Genomic DNA, 19068 nt, shown 5'->3' on the forward strand with positions numbered 1-19068 from the left:
CAGTAGCCAGTCAGCTGTCAGAGCTGTTTCTCCTCCAGTGACAAGTTCTCAACCTGCCACCGAAACTGGCTCTAGGGCAGGGAATTGCATTAGAGGAGGAGGAGGAGGAACCAGGCCCACAGTACCCTTACCAACTGGTACTGCATTTTTAGCCCTAATGCCTTATTTACACAACGAGCCAGAACTTGGCCTGCTGCATAACTTTGTGCGGGCTGGCTCTGCACTTGTTTTGATTTGAAAATGCCAGTGAAATGGAAACAAAACGCAAATGCCAGAGCAGCCAGAAAGAAAAGCATCAGAGCAAGAGCAACGCATGGCCAGCAGATGTGGCGCGACGCGGTGTGGCGCGGTGGCCTTAAAGCCATAACTTTCCCCGGGAATCTCATATATGTAACATAATTAAACATTGTTTTATCCAAATGCTTTCGTGCCCAAAATACGACTCTGACTTTCCACAGCGAGCCAAACTGCTGCTGCCTACCAACTGACTGTCTGACTGTCAATATATATTTTACGAGTGGCCCGAACATTTCACTCAATTGTGAAACTGCTGCCATGCACCGTGAAAATGAGTGGTAATATGTGTTAATCTAAGTAACTGGTGCCTGGGCCTAGGCACTCCTCTCGAAATACGCAACAATCTTAACAATCTTCCTAACCAGTGTGGAAGAAGTCGTTACCCAGGTGATCCAGTTGACGGGCCGCGACAATATAATATCGGTATGGGAGGGAGATTTAATCACAGACATGGCCTGGCCGTGGAGGAAAGGCTGTTATTACGCTGTATCTGGCCAGACTGCGGAATTGGGAGTGAGATATGTGGCTCACAGCATTACAAGTGTAATCAATGCCTGCCCCAGAAGCAAATTATGAAATTGGGCTTATTAGATATGTGATAACAAGGTAGATATTTCCACGAACTACCAAAGAAAGTATGTTTGCGGTTTCTGTTACTGAAATATAATATCTATTAATAATGAAATAAACAATGAAAATAAACAATATACAAAGAAACCCATATAGGTAATGACTCAAGATCCAAATTAAATAGAATATGTGTCATGGAACCATAGGGGTTATATCACTAGAAGTATATACTATCCAATAGCCCCTTCTCCTGGGGATACATATGTGGAACCTATATTTCGAAACCCAGGCACTGATTTTAGTATTCTGAGGAGGTGTTTATCTTTCGGCACCAGTCACGTACTATATGTGTTATGGTATATGTGATACCCCTCCTCTCCACGCTTCCGAGTGGCAGATAAGCCGACCAGGCCAAGTTCCAGCTATCCGCCGAAGACTGCTTAGAAAATCCATCAAAGGAATTTCGAGTTGGTCGTCATCGATTGCCAAGACAGTTATGAGTTATTACTCACCCGGGGATCGTTGCCCCAAAATAAAAGTGACAAAGTTTCAGTTGGAATGGGGAGGGGAATTGGGAATAATCGGTAGATTACGTTCTTCGCCCCCATAGACGCCGTGAAAAAGGGGTCAACCGAGCAAACATTGAGGCCAAAGTAGAGATACTGACCTGATTGTGACTTTATCGCCTGAAACAGCTGACCAAATCGGAAGTGACCTAAGCTTAGAGTTCTTGGAAGTTTGGGAGCGAATGTATCTGAGAGATGGCAGTCTTCAAGTGCCACTCATTGTTGCATAAGACGACACAAAACACGCATAAATTGAGTTGACCGATCGGGGCACCTTATTATATCACAACGAAGGATTTCAACTCGCCTGACAGGCGGTGTCTTCCATAAAAGGTGCATCTGCAACTGCCTGGAATGCCGTTCAGGCCTTGCCTCCCAACGTTGCACTAACGGCATACCATTTTTATACCCTTGCAGAGGGTATTATAATTTTGGTCAAAAGTGTGCAACGCAGTGAAGGAGACATCTCCGACCCTATAAAGTATATATATTCTTGATCAGGATCACCTCCTGAGTCGATATGAGCATGTCCGTCTGTCCGTCTGTCCGTCTGTCCGTTTCTACGCAAACTAGTCTCTCAGTTTTAAAGCTATCGAGTTGAAACTTTGCACACACCCTTCTTTCCTTTGCAGGCAGTATATAAGTCGGAACGGCCGGGATCGGTCGACTATATCCTATAGCTGCCATATAACTGATTGATCGGAAATGCCATAACTTTGGTGTTTTTTAAGTTAGAGGGTTGGGAGTTTCTACACATGTTATATTTGACCAGAATATCTTATGTACAAAATTTCGTAAGGATCGGCCGACTATATCCTATAGCTGTCATAGAACGATCGAAATTGGCATAACTTTGGTGTTTTTTAAGTTAGAAAGATGGGATTTGGTAGAGATTCTATTTTGGGAAAAACAATCTGATTTGTCGAATTTCATAAGGATCGGCCAACTATATCCTATAGCTGCCATATAACTGATTGATCGGAAATGCTATAACTTCGTTGTTTTTCAAGTTAGAAGGATGGGACTTTCTGTGCATTCTAATTTGGGCCAACTTATATGATCTGCTAAATGTCATCAGGATCGGCCGTCTATATCCTATAGCTGTCATATAACTGATTGATCGGAAATGCTATAACTTCGTTGTTTTTCAAGTTAAAAGGATGGGAGTTTCAATGGATTCCTCTTTTGGCAAAAAAATTCGATTTTCCAAGTTTCATAAGGATCGGCCAACTATATACGATCCGCTATATATCTAATAATATAAGATGGGTGGCGCCACCTAGCGGACTGCGACTCAACTGCAAGGGTATATAAACTTCGGCTCCGCCCGAAGTTAGCTTTCCTTTCTTGTTTTTCTTCGCTTAGTTGCTGATGTAACGGAAAAAGTAGCTATCTTGTCATGGTTCTGTTTAGTTTCATAAAAAAAATATTAAAAAGTATGATTCTCAATTTGCACTTTTGCGGATTTTCGCTAATAGTCTGGGTCTGTTTCTGTGTCTCTATTTCCGCAGTCTCTGCCGCATCAACAAACCGTGAAGAGCTCGCTCATCCACTTCTATAAATAGCAGATCCCCGCCGAAAAGATTGCAGGGCGATGAGCCACTCGCCGGTCCACCGGGACGGATAAGTTGCCACAAAAACGTATGTACATCCTCCACTGGTGGGGGTGGGGGCGGCAGCACGTGAGGGACATCCTCAAGCAGGCTTTCGGGGTTCGGTTCCTCCTTCAACAGGTCACACGTGCCACGGCACGGCTATTATGTACGGCTGATTAAATCCGTAAACACAGACTCGGCTGGAGTCTAGGAAGCAGGCGACAGAAGTCAAGGAATAATTGGCCAATGGGCCGCAAAATTAGCAGCGTTACGGGGCAACTTGGAGCTTGGAGCTGGCCTCCAGTAGTAGCTTGATTTTATGATTTCCACAGCTGCTGTTTTTCAGTTTTTTAAACTTTGGATCATTTTCTTAAATTAGTACTCTCAGGAAGGATAAATACTTCCTTCTTATTTCCTAAAATATTCAAATATATTTTCTAGATAATCATAGTGATTATGGTTCTAGAATGGAATTATTTTGAGAATCTGCCTTGAATAGCAGTTGCAGAGTGCACCTAGTCGTTGACCTCCTATTGTTAGGACACAACTTACATGGCTGGGTCGCCTCCTCCTCCCTCGTCGCATTCCTTGGAGGGCGAGGATGGGGAAGTGTCATCCTCGGGCAGTAAATACCACTTGGTGTGGAGGCCGCAGGTGGCGTAAACATCCTCGTGGTCGAGCGATGGCGGTATTTTGGATGCACTCTCCTCGAATTCGGTTGCCGAGGCACGCCCACTATCTGGGCCAGTGAGCTTCTCCAGCTCGCAAGCTTCGGTTGCCACCTCCACCTCCACCTCCTTGGCAGGCTCTGACTCAGCGCCCTGCTCCGGCTCCTGTTCCAGCTCCTGCACCCGCTCTGGTTCTGGTTGTTCGCTTTGTTGTTGTTGTTCTGGCGGATGCAATGCGGCACCTATTGTCGTGGCAGACATTTTTGCTCATGTAATAAACACTTTTGTGGTTCGGTTGTCGGTCTTATTGATTTTCGCTTATGGTTCGTTTTTAGATGCGCTATTTGCGTTGTTCACAACATTTTGGCTTCTGCCCAAGCAGAGTACATACTGGGATATATAAAAGATACAGCAACAACTGCAGATACAGATACACACTCCGCCGAGAGGGACGCCCACGACCGGCAAATTCTGTGACTTGTGTTTCTTTTTTTTTTATTCTTTTCTACCTTCACAGCAAAATGCACACACCACAACTCTCTTTGCAGCTGGTCTAATTGACACTCGTCGCGACTCTGGATTCTCGATTCTCGGAATAAGATTTTGCAATTTAAACCGGATAGAATATGGCCACAATTTCGTTTCAGATTGAAATTGGGGCTAAGAACAGCTGACACTGGCCAGAGAATTTCAGCCGATTGGACACGGAGCGATTGGATGGAAAAAGGCGCGCGCACCGTCGTTACAAATGCATTTTTCAAACTTTTCGCTTCGATGCGAGCGCGTCTGTTTCGGTTGGTAGAAGATTATTGTTATCAGTGTTCATAGTTGCTGGGGTTCGGTGTAGCTGGTTTTCAGTGTTGCTGGTTGTTGTTATTTTTAGTGGTGTTGAGCTCGACCAATCGCCTTAGCTGCTGGTATTTTCTGGTATTTCGCGGTTATCGATAAGATATTTCATTTTTACCGGTTTTTAAAACGTGTATTTAAATTTAAATTTTAGGCTGAGATTAATTATACTGTACTTAAAAACACTATACGATTAGTACTAAATTTAAAAACTCAACAATAATCTTTAGAATTCGCTTTGAAATAAGACCATCAATATGTTCCTAACGCGTTTTAGCAAAAGGTCCTTAATACCCATTCTTCTTAATACCCAGTTACATTTAAATAGCTACTAAGCTAATAAGCAGATTTAATCCACTACCAACCCTATTTAGGTCCTCACTTCATACAATTTAATTGAACAAAAACAAAATAAACACAGGAACCAATGCGCATGCTTGTGGCATCTCGTGTGTAGAGCCCGCAAGTATGCAACAATTTTTGGCAGAAGTGCATGTACGTTTGCCCGAAAGTATGCACAAATATTTTTGGCTCAATGCATTACGTATACGTTTGAAAAAAGGAACTTCCCTCTCAAAATGCTATTTGAAATATGTTTTATTCTGCCTGGGGCAGCTTTAAATACTTTCCCGTTCAAGGAATTTATTCATCTAAAGCTGGAAGGGAATCTTCCAGATGGCCAGCCGTTGGCAGCAGCCTTAAAGGAGCTTTTCAAAGAGACTAATTTACAGACATTCCGTGACAAAAGCAATCTCTGTCAATACAGCTCGCCGGTTTTATTTAGCTATTGCTGGCTGTTGGATGTTGGCGGATTGTGGATTGCGGATGCCGGTGGCACGAGGCACGAGGCGCGCTCTCTTGCACACACAACCATGGCCACTCTCACACACACCTCTTCATTACTTATTTATGGAGCAGCGTAAAAGGAGGCAAGTAGAATCCGAGGGGGCGCTCTAAGGACGATGTTCAAATCTGTGTCTATAGAATAGTCGTGCAGTAGGTCGCTGAACTCGTCAATGGGGATGGGGATGGGAATGGGTATGGATGCCGTGGCACCACTGGCTGTTTATTTGTTTGACAATAAAGAGGAAGCCCAGACTTTGCTGAGCCTTTTCACAGCGATGGTGGACAATGGCATATGCCACCACATTGGTGGAGGCCAGTTTGCCAGCCGATAAAACACAATTGCGACTTTTACAACCTGACACGGCCTGTGTCTGTGTCTGTGGCTGTTAGTGTCCTGGAATGTGGTCACCTGAGACCCTAGACCAGAGCTACCAGCCAAATTGAACGTTCATCGATTAAAGGTTAATGAACACTGACAGGCAAACAATTTTGCTAAATTTGGCTTTTCCCAGCCTTCCCAATAAACAGAGCCTCGCCCGGAAAAAAACGCTAATTGAAGTATCCAGAAATAGACGGTGGAAAAAAAAAATAGCTTACCGCTCGACTGGAGGTCCTTGTGGCATCAGCATGCTGGGCAGGGATCGACTGCGTTTCCTGCTGTCGCGACAGCACTTGTTCTTTACGGCCTTAGTTTGCTTTCTCCTCTCCCGTCGGCAAACAACACTGAAAAGGGCAGAAAGGACAACACAAAGATGATGACCATTATCCATTATTGACGGTATCCAATCTCATTCCGCTGTCGCCACTCATTTTCATTGTTATCTGTCATGTTAAATGGGGTACTTGGGCCCTGGACTCTGTTTTGCGCCTGTCAATCGCTAATGGCTCCTCGACCGGCTGCTGCCACTCTGGCACCGACCGTGGAATAAAGCGAAACTCACCTGAGCGCAATCTCCTTTTGTGATGCCACTGGGGAGCCCTCTACTCCAGCCTCTACGCCAGCCTCTACTGTTCCTGTTCCGGCCTCCTGCGTTGTCTGTATCCCATCTGAATGGCAAATGCTGGCCACTCCGCTGCACAAGAAGGTCCACGGTGGATTGGAGGAGGACTTTTCGACGCGTGGCTGCTTCGGGTTTTCGTTAACGGCCACTGTGGTGACGTGCTGCTGCTGCTGATGCTGCGGTTGCTCCTCCTTCTTAGATTTCTTCTCCATCCTGGCTCCAGGTGCACTGGCACTCTTCTCCTGACAGCCGGCGCATCGGGGCCAATAGTCGCAGGTATCCAATGTCTTGCTGCAGCTTCTGCTGCTTGTGGGTGTGGGTATGGGATTCGCTATGGGTGTGCTATAAAACAAGGATATGACACGTCAGCCCACGTAGTCAAGAGGGCATCCACCATCAACCATCAACCATCCACCATGCGACAGCCAAATTCCATCTTAATGGCTTCTTCGTGTTATGTGACCTCGGTAATGGGAGGCCATCTCATATCCCACCACTCGGTTTTTACTTTTGAATTAGGTTAGTACATGTATCTTAGTGGGAAGCGATGAAAATAAATAAATTACTAAGGCCGCCACCACCGCAAAATTCATAGATTCGGTTAGTACATTAGATTAGTTAGTATGCATGGACAGTCTTTTGAAGCAAACACACACGCACGGGTGCTTCTCTGGTCGGGTTAGTGTACCCCTTGGGTGTTATTAGATTTGGTCGACAGAGGAAGTGGTGTGCTAGTAGTAGTAGAAGTAGTCGTAGTGGTAGGAAGTCTGTCTGGTGGTGTCTAGTACCTGCTGCTTCGCGGCTGAGTTGCCGCCTGTCGGTAGATGTAGTCACCGCCCACGCCCACAGCCACCTCCAAGGTCGTCAGGTCGTCCCGCGATCCTGGATTTTGGCGGAGCGAGCGTTGTGGCTTCAACACGGTGGTCGGATGCTCATATATCCTTGTCTCGTTACTCATAAAGTTCAGCTCACTGTTGCCGCCCGAGTTGATGGTCTCCCGATTCCGGAGCATCACCGGCAGCTCGTAGTCGCTGCTGTCGCCCCGCCGGAAGTTCATGATCGGCGACTTGCGGAGCATCTCGTACGTCAGCTCGTGGTCACACAACCGGGTTCCGTAGCTCTGCGGACTGCCCGTCTGCCGCGGCTGCGCCTGGTGGAGATTGTTCGTGGACGAGCCCGAGGATTGGGGCGACCTCGAGGCTCCGTGCTCCATGCCGGGGGACGTGTTGACCGGCGAGTTGCTCTTGCGCAGCCGGGAGGATGAACTGGAGGCCAGTGAACCGTGTCCCGAATCCGCCACCGTGGGCTGCAGGAAACGTCCACTTCCGCCATTGTTGTTGTTCAGCATCGCCTCACGATAATCGTCGTCGAAGGAGCGGGACTCCCGCTCGATGCGCAGGTTCTGGTTGCTGCCACTATCGCCTCCACTTCCGCTGGTATGGGCCGTCCTGGCCGAGGACTCGGCCTTCCGCCCCCCACGGTTGTAGTTGCTGTAGTCGAAGTCAAAGGAGCGGGCCTTGTCCGCCTCATTTTGGCTTTGGCGCACCCTTACCGCGTTTCCGGATGAAGATGCTTGGTTTCGGCTCGAAGAAGCCCGAATGCTGGGCGGAAAAATCGTGGCTCCGCTGGCCAGGCGGGACTGCTGGTAGGCGGCGGCCGATGCCTGTGGCGGCTGGCCGGATACCACGCCACCCACGTTCACTACGGACTTGTGGGTCCGGTTCGGTGACCGCTCACTAAGCTGCAATGATCTGGAAAGGAGTTAAAATAAATAAATTTTAAAAAATTCAAATAATAAAAAATAAAACAATTAAGAATAAAATCGAGAGGTAATTATTTGTTTCTAGATTTCTAGATCCTAGATCCCCAAATCATTTAAGGTATTCCGTTCCAGAATCCAGTAGCGTAGTTAGGGGGGGTGGGGGGATCAGGGGGATCAGGGGGATCAATCTCCCCCCTTGGGTCTGAGAATTATAAAATGATATAATCTCAAAATTGAAAAAGAAACACATTTTTACGCGATGACTGTGCAGTACAGCATTATTATTATTATTATCGCAGATTGCGGATTATTATCGCAGTGTAAAATAAAACTTACAAAAAAACTGGATATTATTCTGAGTCATATCCCCCCCATATCAAAAAGCTATCTACGCCACTTCCAGAATCGAATGATTATTGCCAGGGATAAGGCCTGAGCTGAGGGTCATATGGTGGTTTCATGCACTTTTGTGGATTTTCAAAGGGGACTACGCAGAAAAAATGTAGAAAAATTAATTTGTACCGAGATTTAGGTGCAGATTAAAAGAGACTCGATAACCAAATCATTCAAGGTATTCCGCTCAGGAATCGGATGATTATTGGCCAAGATATAGCCATCGCAAGAGGTCGTATAATGATACCAACCATTTTTATAGATATTTGAAGGGGACCCTCCAGAAATTTGAAAAAAATCTAAAAAATATTTCGTTTCTGGGTTTTGATGCAGATTTGTGGAGAATCGTTCCACAAATCGTTCAAGGTATTCCGCTCAAGAATCGGATCACTATTGGCCAAGATATAGCCGACGCAAGAGGTCATATATTGACCCCAACCACTTTTATAGATTTTTGAAGGGGACCCTCCAGAAATTTGAAAAAAATCTAAAAAATATTTCGTTTCTGGGTTTTGATGCAGATTTGTGGAGAATCGTTCCACAAATCGTTCAAGGTATTCCGCTCAAGAATCGGATCACTATTGGCCAAGATATAGCCGACGCAAGAGGTCATATATTGACCCCAACCACTTTTATAGATTTTTGAAGGGGACCCTCCAGAAAATTTGAGAAAAAATCTAAAAAATATTTCGTTTCTGGGTTTTGATGCAGATTTGTGGAGAATCGTTCCACAAATCATTCAAGGTATTCCGCTCAAGAATCAGATAAGTATTGGCCAATAATATAGCTCCCCTTTGGAGGAACTATATATCCTATATCCCTTTGGGACAAAAATTTACAAAAAATATGAATAAAATTGTGTTTTACTATTTCAAGGCTTAGAGAGGCAAGGATGTACAAAGGATTTAATAAAGGACATGCAAGCTTCGGTTCACCCCCGAAGATATTCTTGCTCACCTGGCTGGAAAAGATTAAAAGTCCGCAGAACACTTTATTCCTTTATGAATAACTTAACGGAAAAATAAAAATAAATAGATTCCACTTACCGGGACCTTCGGATGCGGTGCTCCTGCTCTGCCTGCTTGGCGGCCAGAGCACGCCGATGGCTGGAGGAGCTACTGGTGGGAACCACCACTGTACCCGTGACTGTAGAGCTGTTGCTGGCATTGAGGGGTTCGTGGGAGTCGCCGCCACTGTAGCTGGAGCTGGAGGAGCTGCGAGAGATGTTGGGCGGCGTCCTGTCCTCGTGCCGTTGACGTGACTCCAAAGTGCTGCTCCTTGAGCCGGAATTCTGACGGGAGCCGCTGAGCGACAGCTGGGAGCCCTTCTTGCGACGCTCCTCGGGGGTCAGTGACCTGGATTCGGGAGTCAGCGAACGCTGTTTCCGCAGGCTGCTGGACGAGCTGTGCGACTCGTTGCGATCCGGAGTTAGGGAGCGTTGGCGCTGCATCTTAAATGGGGAGATGCTGACGCTGCATGTCCCGGTTTTGGGGAACTTGTGAGTGCCGGCGGACAGGAACTCGTTCAGGCCTCCGTCCTCGTTGTCCAGCTCGTCGTTGGAGAGATCTGTGGGATGGGAGGGAAGCAGACGTCAGGACATTAGTGGTAATAGTGGCAGTGCCTGACCTCAAATGGTGAGGCATTTATTTCACATTTAACAACCGTCGGATGCGACATTGCGATTTGCCTAATCATCGAACATTAATCACGGGGGAAAAAAACGCCAACTATCCTACGGATGATGCTGGCGGATTTGTCAATGCCAAGTGGCCTGGTCATGCTGATTGGCCGGCAGCCCTCCGCCCTCTAACTCCGCCTCCGCCCGGACAGGGTCAGGTGCGTGGGGCTCATAAAAAAAAGGCATCCCATGTCGTGGCTAATCACTTCCGCCAAGTTGGCTAAACAAAAAGTTTGGTAATTAAAACTCAATTTCTTGCACCCACCTGATCTCGCGCCGCTGTCGCAGGAGTTGAGGCGCTGGCTCTTGGACGTATCGAAGCTGCGGAATCGCGATACGCCCATGTTTCCCATTCCAGTGGGTGGATGGGCCACCAACGGACCGGCGCTGCCCACCCGACTGAACTGCGACTTTCGCGACCTACCCAGAGCATGGCTCTTGGCCCGCTCCGCCGTCCTTTCGTGTCGGGAACGCGGCGAGTACTTGGCTTGGTTGGGTGCCTGGTTGGTGGCCGGACTGAACACCGGTGGCGCCTCCTTCACGGCTGTGTTCAAGTAGGCGGTCGTCGTCTGGGGATTCAGATACTTGGGCGAGTTGTCCCGGCTGCGCAGGGAGCCACTGCTGCCGCCACCGCCGCTGCTCTCCCGCTTGGTTAAGTAGTTGGGCGAGTTCCCGGTCAGGGTGCTGAAGTTGGGCGACCTCTCGCGCTGCAGCCCCACCATGGGCATCATGGGCATGCCCAGGTGCAGGGGGCGCTCCGATAGATTTCCATCAAAGCTGCGGGAAAACGTCTCCACATAGCTGTCGGTGGGGGTGGGACGCCGCGTATCGTACTCGAAGCTGCGGGAGAAGACCATGCCCTTGGCGGTGCCGTTGGCCATGTGCTGCTGGGTGCCCAGCTGGGACTGTGTCTGTGACGGAAGCGGCACGGGCAATGGCACCGGCAACGGAACTTGCTGTCGACTTGGCTTACGTCGTTCCGGATGCCGACTGCTGCGACTGTTGTCCTGGAAAGCGGGTGGTGGCGACAGTATGGGCGTAATGGGCGTGTCCAAGTCGTTGGGGCTCTTCACCGGCAAGAAGCCGGGTCGCTCGTTGAGAATATTCGCCAGCTGGGGATCTAAAATCCGATATCCCGGCCTCAGGGCAGGATCTCGCGAGGAGTAGCCACTTAGCCGCGCCTCGTTCCTCTGGATGAGTTCCTCCACTTTGGAGCTCACAAACTTTGGCTCCGACTGCTGTTGTTGCTGTTGGTGGTGCTGCTGGATGAATGACTGGCGGGCCAAGTCAGAGCGACGATTGTGATCCATTCCCATGGCCCGGGACGAGGTTCTACCACGATCCGGAGCTCCTCCATTCTGCTGGCCATAGGCCAGTCTATGATAATCTTCCTTGCTGCTGCCGCGCTTGGTGTTGACCTGTACCCATCCGGATTTGTTGAGGAATATCTCCTCCTTGTTGGTGGCGGGAGAGATCGACTTCCGTCCGGAGCCGGAGCCGTGCCCGCCGTGATAGTGTTCTCCAAACAGATAGGTGGGCACTCCCCCGTTGGGGGCACTTCCATTGGCCCCGCTCCCGCCCATGTGATAGTGCATCCTGCGCGCCTCCAGCTTCTCGTTGAAACTCCGGTTGGAGGCCTCCAAGCTCTCCCTTCGCTTCGCCACGTACTGCTGGAAGGCGGAGAGATGCTGCTGCTGGGGAGTCTGTTGCTTCTGGTTCGCTTGTTGATTGCTTATTTCCGGCTTCTGGGCATCCGGACTGACTGCTCGCTGACGGTGCTTGGGTGGCTGCTGATGCTGAGCTGCTCCTGCTGCTGTTGCACCTGCCGTGGCATCTTCGACAGCTTCATGACGCTGTGCCGTCAGTGGAGGCTTCAGGTGCTTTGAGGGACTGGCGCGGGATCGGGTGCGCCGACGCTTGGGCAGAGCGGGCAAGGGAAGTGTGCTAACGTCTAGTTTCTCGAGGGTGGAGGAGGAGAGCTCGTCGTTCTGGGACTCCCGGGTAATGGAGTCGCGTGTCAGGTGGCTATCGTCCGACTGTGCCTCGCTAGAATCGAGGCAGGCGTAGTCCTGGCGAGTTAGAGGTCTTGGCGACGTTGGGTTTCCTGTGACGAGTGCGTCGAGTGGCGGATCACTAGGAAGACAAAATTCAAATCAAGATTAAGCTTCCGATAAACCGAAACTATCCTTTTTTTGGTATTTTGAATCTAAAATTTAAGCGTTAAGGGATTATCGATCGTGACCGTTCTTTATCGAAAAGGGAAATTAATCGAAGATTGCTTATCCTTTACACTTCTTTACCCCAAAAAATAACGTTATTACCGTTTTCTTTTTAAAATTTTACTTTTTTTGGGTAAAACTTCATTTTTAACCAGGAAAACAGTCTCTTTGCAGCTATTAGTGTTCAGATGCAGGTTTTTTGCAATAAATAACAAAGTTTTTAGCTGGAGTGAAGTATATAGCTTCATTTGAATAATTACTTGCAGCCAAACTAGTTTTTTGGTTTACTTGTTTTGTGTTGAAACATAAATAAACGTTTCCTTTCCCACATGTGGCTTTAAAGCTTGCACAAAAAAGCGCAAAAATAAAAATAAGAAATATCCCTGAAATATCGATAGGCAAAAGATAGGCTCTCTACTCTCAAGTTCATAAATTCAAAATAAAAACCACCATATTTCGTTACAGAAGTTCTATTTCAAAAAAGGATTTCTAAATTTTCCATCCATTTCCTTTCCGAATTTCTGTGATGAAGACATTCAAACTATGAAATAAACTTAAATCCCTGCCCATTTGAATAAGATAAGCGGCAATCATCCAACCAAAAATCAGTTCAATGGGTTGACACCGTTTTTCACCCACTTCAAGGGAACGTAAGCACCCCATCGACGCTTTTTGCAGCCCTAATATGAATGCATGTTCACCAGACCAGAAGTGGTTTCTGCCAGCTCTGCCAGTCACTGTCCTGCGAATCAAACACTATCTGAAATCTTCACTAGCTCCTCAAGACACTGTGTGTACCCATGTACCCATTTGAACAGTGTTCCTCCCCACCGACAGTTCCTTTCCGAGGCATTGGAGTGCCTCGAGTGAGAAGCCCTTATCCGATTGAGCGCTAATATACTAGGTACAACAACTGGAAGCAGCTGCCTGTCTACGGGCTTAATGGTTAGGATAAACGACCCGATCCAATCCCCGATCCGGGCGAGTACTGGAGGAGTGCTCGAACAACGGTTCAATGTCCGGGAACACGGTTCAGCACTCGCCTGAACTCGTTGACATCTTGCAGTAAGCGCTGCAGTAAATGCTGCAGCCCCTCATAGAGTCTCTTGCAGTTTCCATACACTCGAAAAAATAAATATATTTATGAAAATGAAATTTAAAGAAATATAATACACACTTCAAGCAGAAACTCTTTTAGAACATATATAGGTATTCATTAGTTTGGCTAGACTTCCCCTATAATAGATAGATATCTAATTTCTTTCAAGTGCACTCTCTGATGGCATATAAGTGCTTTGCCTTGTTGCTGCCACTAGCTAGCTGGCTGGTGGATGCGGCACAGGGCGTGGCTGTTAGCTGGTGGCCAAATATTGGAAACAAAATTGGATATAGAATGCGGTTTCCGACAAAACATTCATTCGGCCCAGGGCACAGGGCCCAGAGTCCGCATATTTGATGACTAGCTATCCGGATCCGCCTCTCCAGATCCAGATATCGAAAGGCTGCCAAATGGCGTCTAAACTTGACCCTGAACTAAACAGTCTATGCCGAGTGGCTGAGAAAATACATATACTCTCGAGCGGCGTAAATGCGTGAGTGAGTCTGAGTGGGAAAAAATGTGGCCAAACCAGTTGGTCTGAAAAGCGCACAGAACCCAGTTAATATATATGTTAGTTATGCTCGGAAACCCATCCAAATCGATTGCAAGGTGCATGGTGGGTGTCACGGAGCACAGCTTGACATCGAATTGGGCTAACTGATGTGATGTAAAGTGTGTTATTGACAGTTTTTCTGACAGGCTGCCCCCGGCTGCCCCGGCTGCCCACTGGCTGCATCTTTATAACTTAATGTGAGATATATCCTGGGATGCGGACACCACCGGAAGTCACATTCACTAAGTTGTGTCAATAAATGGAGCCCAGCCCTCCTCCGAGCTGTCATCATTTCACTTCCTCCTTTATGGGTGGATGACTGGCTGGCTGGCGACATCGCATGTATCTTTGATGTTATATTGGAATTTTTAAGTGGCTTAAATGCCTGGCTAGAGTAGGCTGGCTAAAAAATAATATAAAAACGAAAAAAAAACGAACGCCAACGAAGAAGCGACAGATGGAAAGGCTCAGAACCCAAATCCAAAGAAATCTCTTCAGCATCGGTCGCTTTTGGCATTCGAATATAATCACTTGAAAACTTGTCATTCCAAAATGGTCAACGGCCACAAATGCAGATATACATATGTATTATATACTTTTGTACATAACTCGGTTCGTTGCCTCGGCCTGTCATATTTTGTTTTTAAGCGGGGGCGTTACACAACTTTTAGTCCAATTTTGGAATTATTGGTACGTGGATGGAGGGACCCAGCTGAGCGTCAAAAGAGTCGCATTATGGGCCGTAAATTCTGGCCAGCCAAGGCTTCAATATAACTTTCTGGCTTAACAAAACAATTAAATTTTTAAATCAGGCAGTGTAAAGTTATTTAAAAATGGATTCTTCTGTCAGTATTTAATTACAAACGAACCAGTTTGCAGAGAAATTGAAGCCAATGAGAAAACATGTCAATGCCATATAAGTATTTGCTAGAACTGGAAAGCCCCCAGCGGGTTTTCGAAAGAGTTTTTGAAGTGCGTGGGCTAATGCAAATAAAAAAACATTCTGAACGGCCTACAGAGGTATTTCTCATTGAGATTCATTAATTTAACTCAAATCACATGAGATGACTGTCCCAGTTGAGGTTCTAAATGGGATTCATTAAATAAATTAATAATCTTCAAGAGTAAAGAGTTAAAACAGCAAAAGATTCAAAAACAGCTTAGAGAAAGTCTATGACAGTCCATGACTAAATGTTGAATAATTTTTCAGACTCTTCTCTTTATGAAATATAACTTTGAAAAACCCCTTTAATAAAACCTTTTCCTTTAAATCATCAAACCAAGAGGGTGGCAAGGAAATGAATAGCATTCCTGAACCACATTTTACTTTTCCACAGCTATGGCTCTCAAAAGGCAGTTGGCAGTCGGAGGCTTAAATCCTGCTTAGCTTTAAGTAAAAGGACATTCCTGGCATTCGTGTTCGTATGGGGAGGAAGTGGGGGCCACTCACTCTCACTTTACGACGCTAATTACACTTCTCCGCAAACACGCGCTTCACATCGCATTTTTATTTTTATTTTTATTTCTCCGGGCTATCTAAACATTTGAAAAACACGGTGTTGTTGCCTGCACTCGTGCCATTTTTCCATTAAATATGCGGAGAGGTACGTCTGCCAGTCTGCCAGTCTGCCAGTCACTGTATGTGTGTCTTTAATTCCCAATTAGTTTAATGACCGTGCATTCATTATGCAGCGATCATCATAAGTTGATCAGCCTTTTAATAATAATTCAATGCAATCATGTATCTCTCGAAAACAATCTCATATTTCTATGTACATTTTTGTATTTGCGGAAATTGTATTTGTTAAAGAGATTGAGAGAAAGCTCTTACTCCGATTAAAAGCCAAACGAAAGAAGTAAGTTCTGAGCATTAAAACCGGAACTCTTTCCGTACAAATTACTTGAATTTAAAGAGCTGCTCGAGTGGAACTGAACTCTTGGCGCTGCACCGATGAGGACGAAAGTTTCCACGCAACTATTTCCCGCATTTCTTTGGAGCAAGACTCGATGGCTGTCTATTGCCGGTTTTGGGGGCTCGTAAATAAAATTAAAAGTATATACAGAAAGTGCCCAGCACGTTGCACATGCCACATGCCACATGCTGCATGCCGCATGCTGAATGCATCATAAAACTGGTTTTTAACTTTTTCATCATTTAAGCACCGCACTTGTTGTCTAAGCATTTGAGGGCGAGGACGAGGACGAGGACGAGGATGAAGACGAAGTCTGGCAAATCGATTGCATTAACTCCGGATACCTGTTAGACGACTTGCACTTTCGACGCAGAAGCAGCTTCTTCGCCGCCGCCACCGCCTGGCTACGATGTGGTAACAAAATAGCAAATTGCAAGCTAACTGGCCAATCGGCGACTGCATCGGCATTGACTGAAAGCCAATGACCAAATGTGGCCAAAAGTGGACGGCCAGGAGGGGAAACAAGTTTCACATTTTCCATACCATATTGACAGACACTGCACCGATCGAACTCATAATTACAAAATGGCATAGGCATAGGCTCTAGTCTATGACTATCTGTTTGCAATTCAGAAATTGCAAAATGCCAACAAACTTTTTTATTTTTACGGCCTAAAGGTTTCGAAGGTCATCCGTCTAGCAATTTCGCAAAATACCCAGGCCGAAAAATGAGTAGATTTAGTTGCTTTTAGCTGATTTTTGATTTTTTTCGCTGGCCCCGGTTCGGTTTTCGTTTTGTGGCTAAAGAGCTATTGCTCTGGCTCTGTAGCTGAAGTTGAACTTGTTTGCAATTAGCCGCGCTCTGAATCCACGCGCCTAATTGAAAAGTTGGCCAATTAACCCGAAGGTGGGCTCACGATCATGATATATTACCGCCACCGCCACCGCCACTGTCAAATGGCACGTGAAAATACTTTGTGTACTTAAAACAAATGCGTTGTAAAACATCCTTTACAAGGACGACATGAAATGATTACTTTTCCTTTTTGTTATTTTTTTTTGTTTGTTTTTTCGGCAAACAGTTCAGTTTTGAGTACACACATGCCCGTCCTGCCGGGGGGAGTCCTGGTCCCGGAGCCCACACATACATAAGTATATAGGTAAATGATTGAATACCCACACAATAAAGGGAAACAAAGGACAAAATTGATTTATGTATGCCGGGCTCGTATTGAGCACACAGCCTCCTGAATGTTGTATCCTGTATGGGGTGTGGGTGGCGGAGCTTTTTGTGCAAATTATTGATTGTCAAAAATTTTATTGGAGCCGGGACAAAAACAAAAAATAAAACAAAAATTGGAAGCACTGAGGGCCTGCTGGCAACCGCAGAGCAGCAAATTAATTTAATCTAATAAATGTAATGTGCGGATATCAATCACAGGATACTGGCTACAGGATACCGGTTAGGCCTATGCCTCCCCTTGATATCAAAGGAAAACACCACTCGAATTAAATCCAAACCTTTCATGTGGCAAGTGTAAGTAAAGTGGCAGCCTTAAAGCTCCTTTGTCGCCCAAGCAATGGCCCGGAGGCCCAACTGCGAACAGGTGTTGACGCGCAAGGTGTGTGCGCTAATTTATTTCGCCCGGAGATATTGTTAATAAAAAGGGGTCCTTCCGCTCATTGTCCTTTGGACAATCGCGAGTTATTTAAATGCCAGAGCACAACTTAAAGCCAGCCACGCACTCGGCCCGATTAATCACAGGACATCAAGGATGTCGGAGGCCACTCCAGCACAACGAGACATTTAATAGGCCCCCTCGGAGCAAGCCACCTTATTATATCACCTTTGGCGATTGTGTTTATGAATTTGAAGTTAAGTGGCCAGTGGAGGAAGTGCATCAAAAATGGACCTCCAAAAGGGGGGGGGGGGATGAGTGGGCCAAGGCAAGGTAGTGGGTGCAAATACCAAATGTGGCGCAAAGCAGCACTGCGCACACAATTTCACTCTCGTTTTTCTGCAAATCTATACATTATATTGCATTACTGCCACTTCATTATTGATCAGATACGATTTCTCACTATTTTTTCACAAATTTTTCTTGTTTTTTTTTTTTGGTTATCACTCGGAAATAAATAATTAGTTTTATTTAACCGCCGGAACAACAAGTGTTCTGTTTGCTTTCTAATGTTTACACTTGACTTTTGCACCTGGCTGAGGAGGAGGATTAACTGGAGCCTGCACCTCCAGGCTCCTACACACACACACACACACACCGTTTTTGGTGCAAGGGGGGGAACGGATTCTTAGGATCCGGACGCGACGTACCTGTGCGAAACCGTTAACGCTGCGCTGTCCGTGTTGCCCGCTTTGCTCTCGAACTCGAACTCGACGGTGCTGGTGGTGTTGATGTTGCTGTGGCTGCTGTTGCTGCTGGCCGTGGTGTTGCTATTGGTGGATTTGTTGCTGTTGTTGATTGGTGAACTGGCCTGCCCCTCCGCACATGTTGCGGCAACATGTTGCTGGCCGCTAGGGGCCTTCTTCTCGGCTTTTGTTTTGCTTGTCTTTTCGTGTTTTGCCTTCAAAACAGCATCCTCCTCGGGTGGTGTCCTTACGCGAGGTTGTGGGTGTCCGAGTTGTGGGAGCGGCGGTTGTGGCTGGGTGGCCAAATCGCTCTCAACAGATTGATTCAAGGGTTGTTGCTCAGTTTCGGTCTCTGCCACGATGCTATTCCCTTCCGGTCTGTCCGCGTCGCCTGACGCCTTTTCCTGTTCTGGCTCCTGCTCTGGGCCCTGCTCTTGGTCCTTCTCTTGGTCCATCTCCTGACCCTTTTTCACCTCCTTCTCCTTCTCCTCTTGCTGCTCCTGCTCCTGCTCTTGTTCGACAACGACAACATCCTTGATGGAATGCGCCATTTCGACGTCCTTGCGGTTCCCTCCTCCATTGACAGCAGCAGCAGCTACAGCGGCAGCCATGTCCACTGGCGTCTGATGTGTTGTCGCATTGCAGGATGCTCCCTATAAAATAGAAAATATCATTTAATTAAAATCTCATTCATCTT

The 19068-nt window shown here is 46.7% G+C and overlaps 1 protein-coding gene across 3 annotated transcripts in view; it reads right to left on the bottom strand.

Moving 5' to 3' along the window:
• The window catches only part of LOC6507673 (serine/arginine repetitive matrix protein 2), a 38947-nt gene that overhangs the window by 14975 nt on the left and 4904 nt on the right, over positions 1 to 19068 (bottom strand). Inside the window, exons 4-9 of one of the 3 annotated variants that reach the window (XM_032453598.1) lie at positions 18336 to 19024; positions 10488 to 12355; positions 9591 to 10110; positions 7178 to 8140; positions 6330 to 6731; positions 5986 to 6111 (exon numbers count right to left, since the gene is read on the bottom strand). In XM_032453598.1, coding sequence (XP_032309489.1) covers positions 5986 to 6111; positions 6330 to 6731; positions 7178 to 8140; positions 9591 to 10110; positions 10488 to 12355; positions 18336 to 19024 — 4568 coding nt within the window. Of the gene's footprint in view, positions 1 to 3580; positions 4562 to 5985; positions 6112 to 6329; positions 8141 to 9590; positions 10111 to 10487; positions 12356 to 18335; positions 19025 to 19068 lie in introns of those variants that run through there. The other 2 variants (XM_032453599.2, XM_014909915.3) reach the window with 2 other exon arrangements.

Source organism: Drosophila ananassae, chromosome 2R (assembly GCF_017639315.1).
Source record: "Drosophila ananassae strain 14024-0371.13 chromosome 2R, ASM1763931v2, whole genome shotgun sequence".
Taxonomy (NCBI): domain Eukaryota; kingdom Metazoa; phylum Arthropoda; class Insecta; order Diptera; family Drosophilidae; genus Drosophila; species Drosophila ananassae.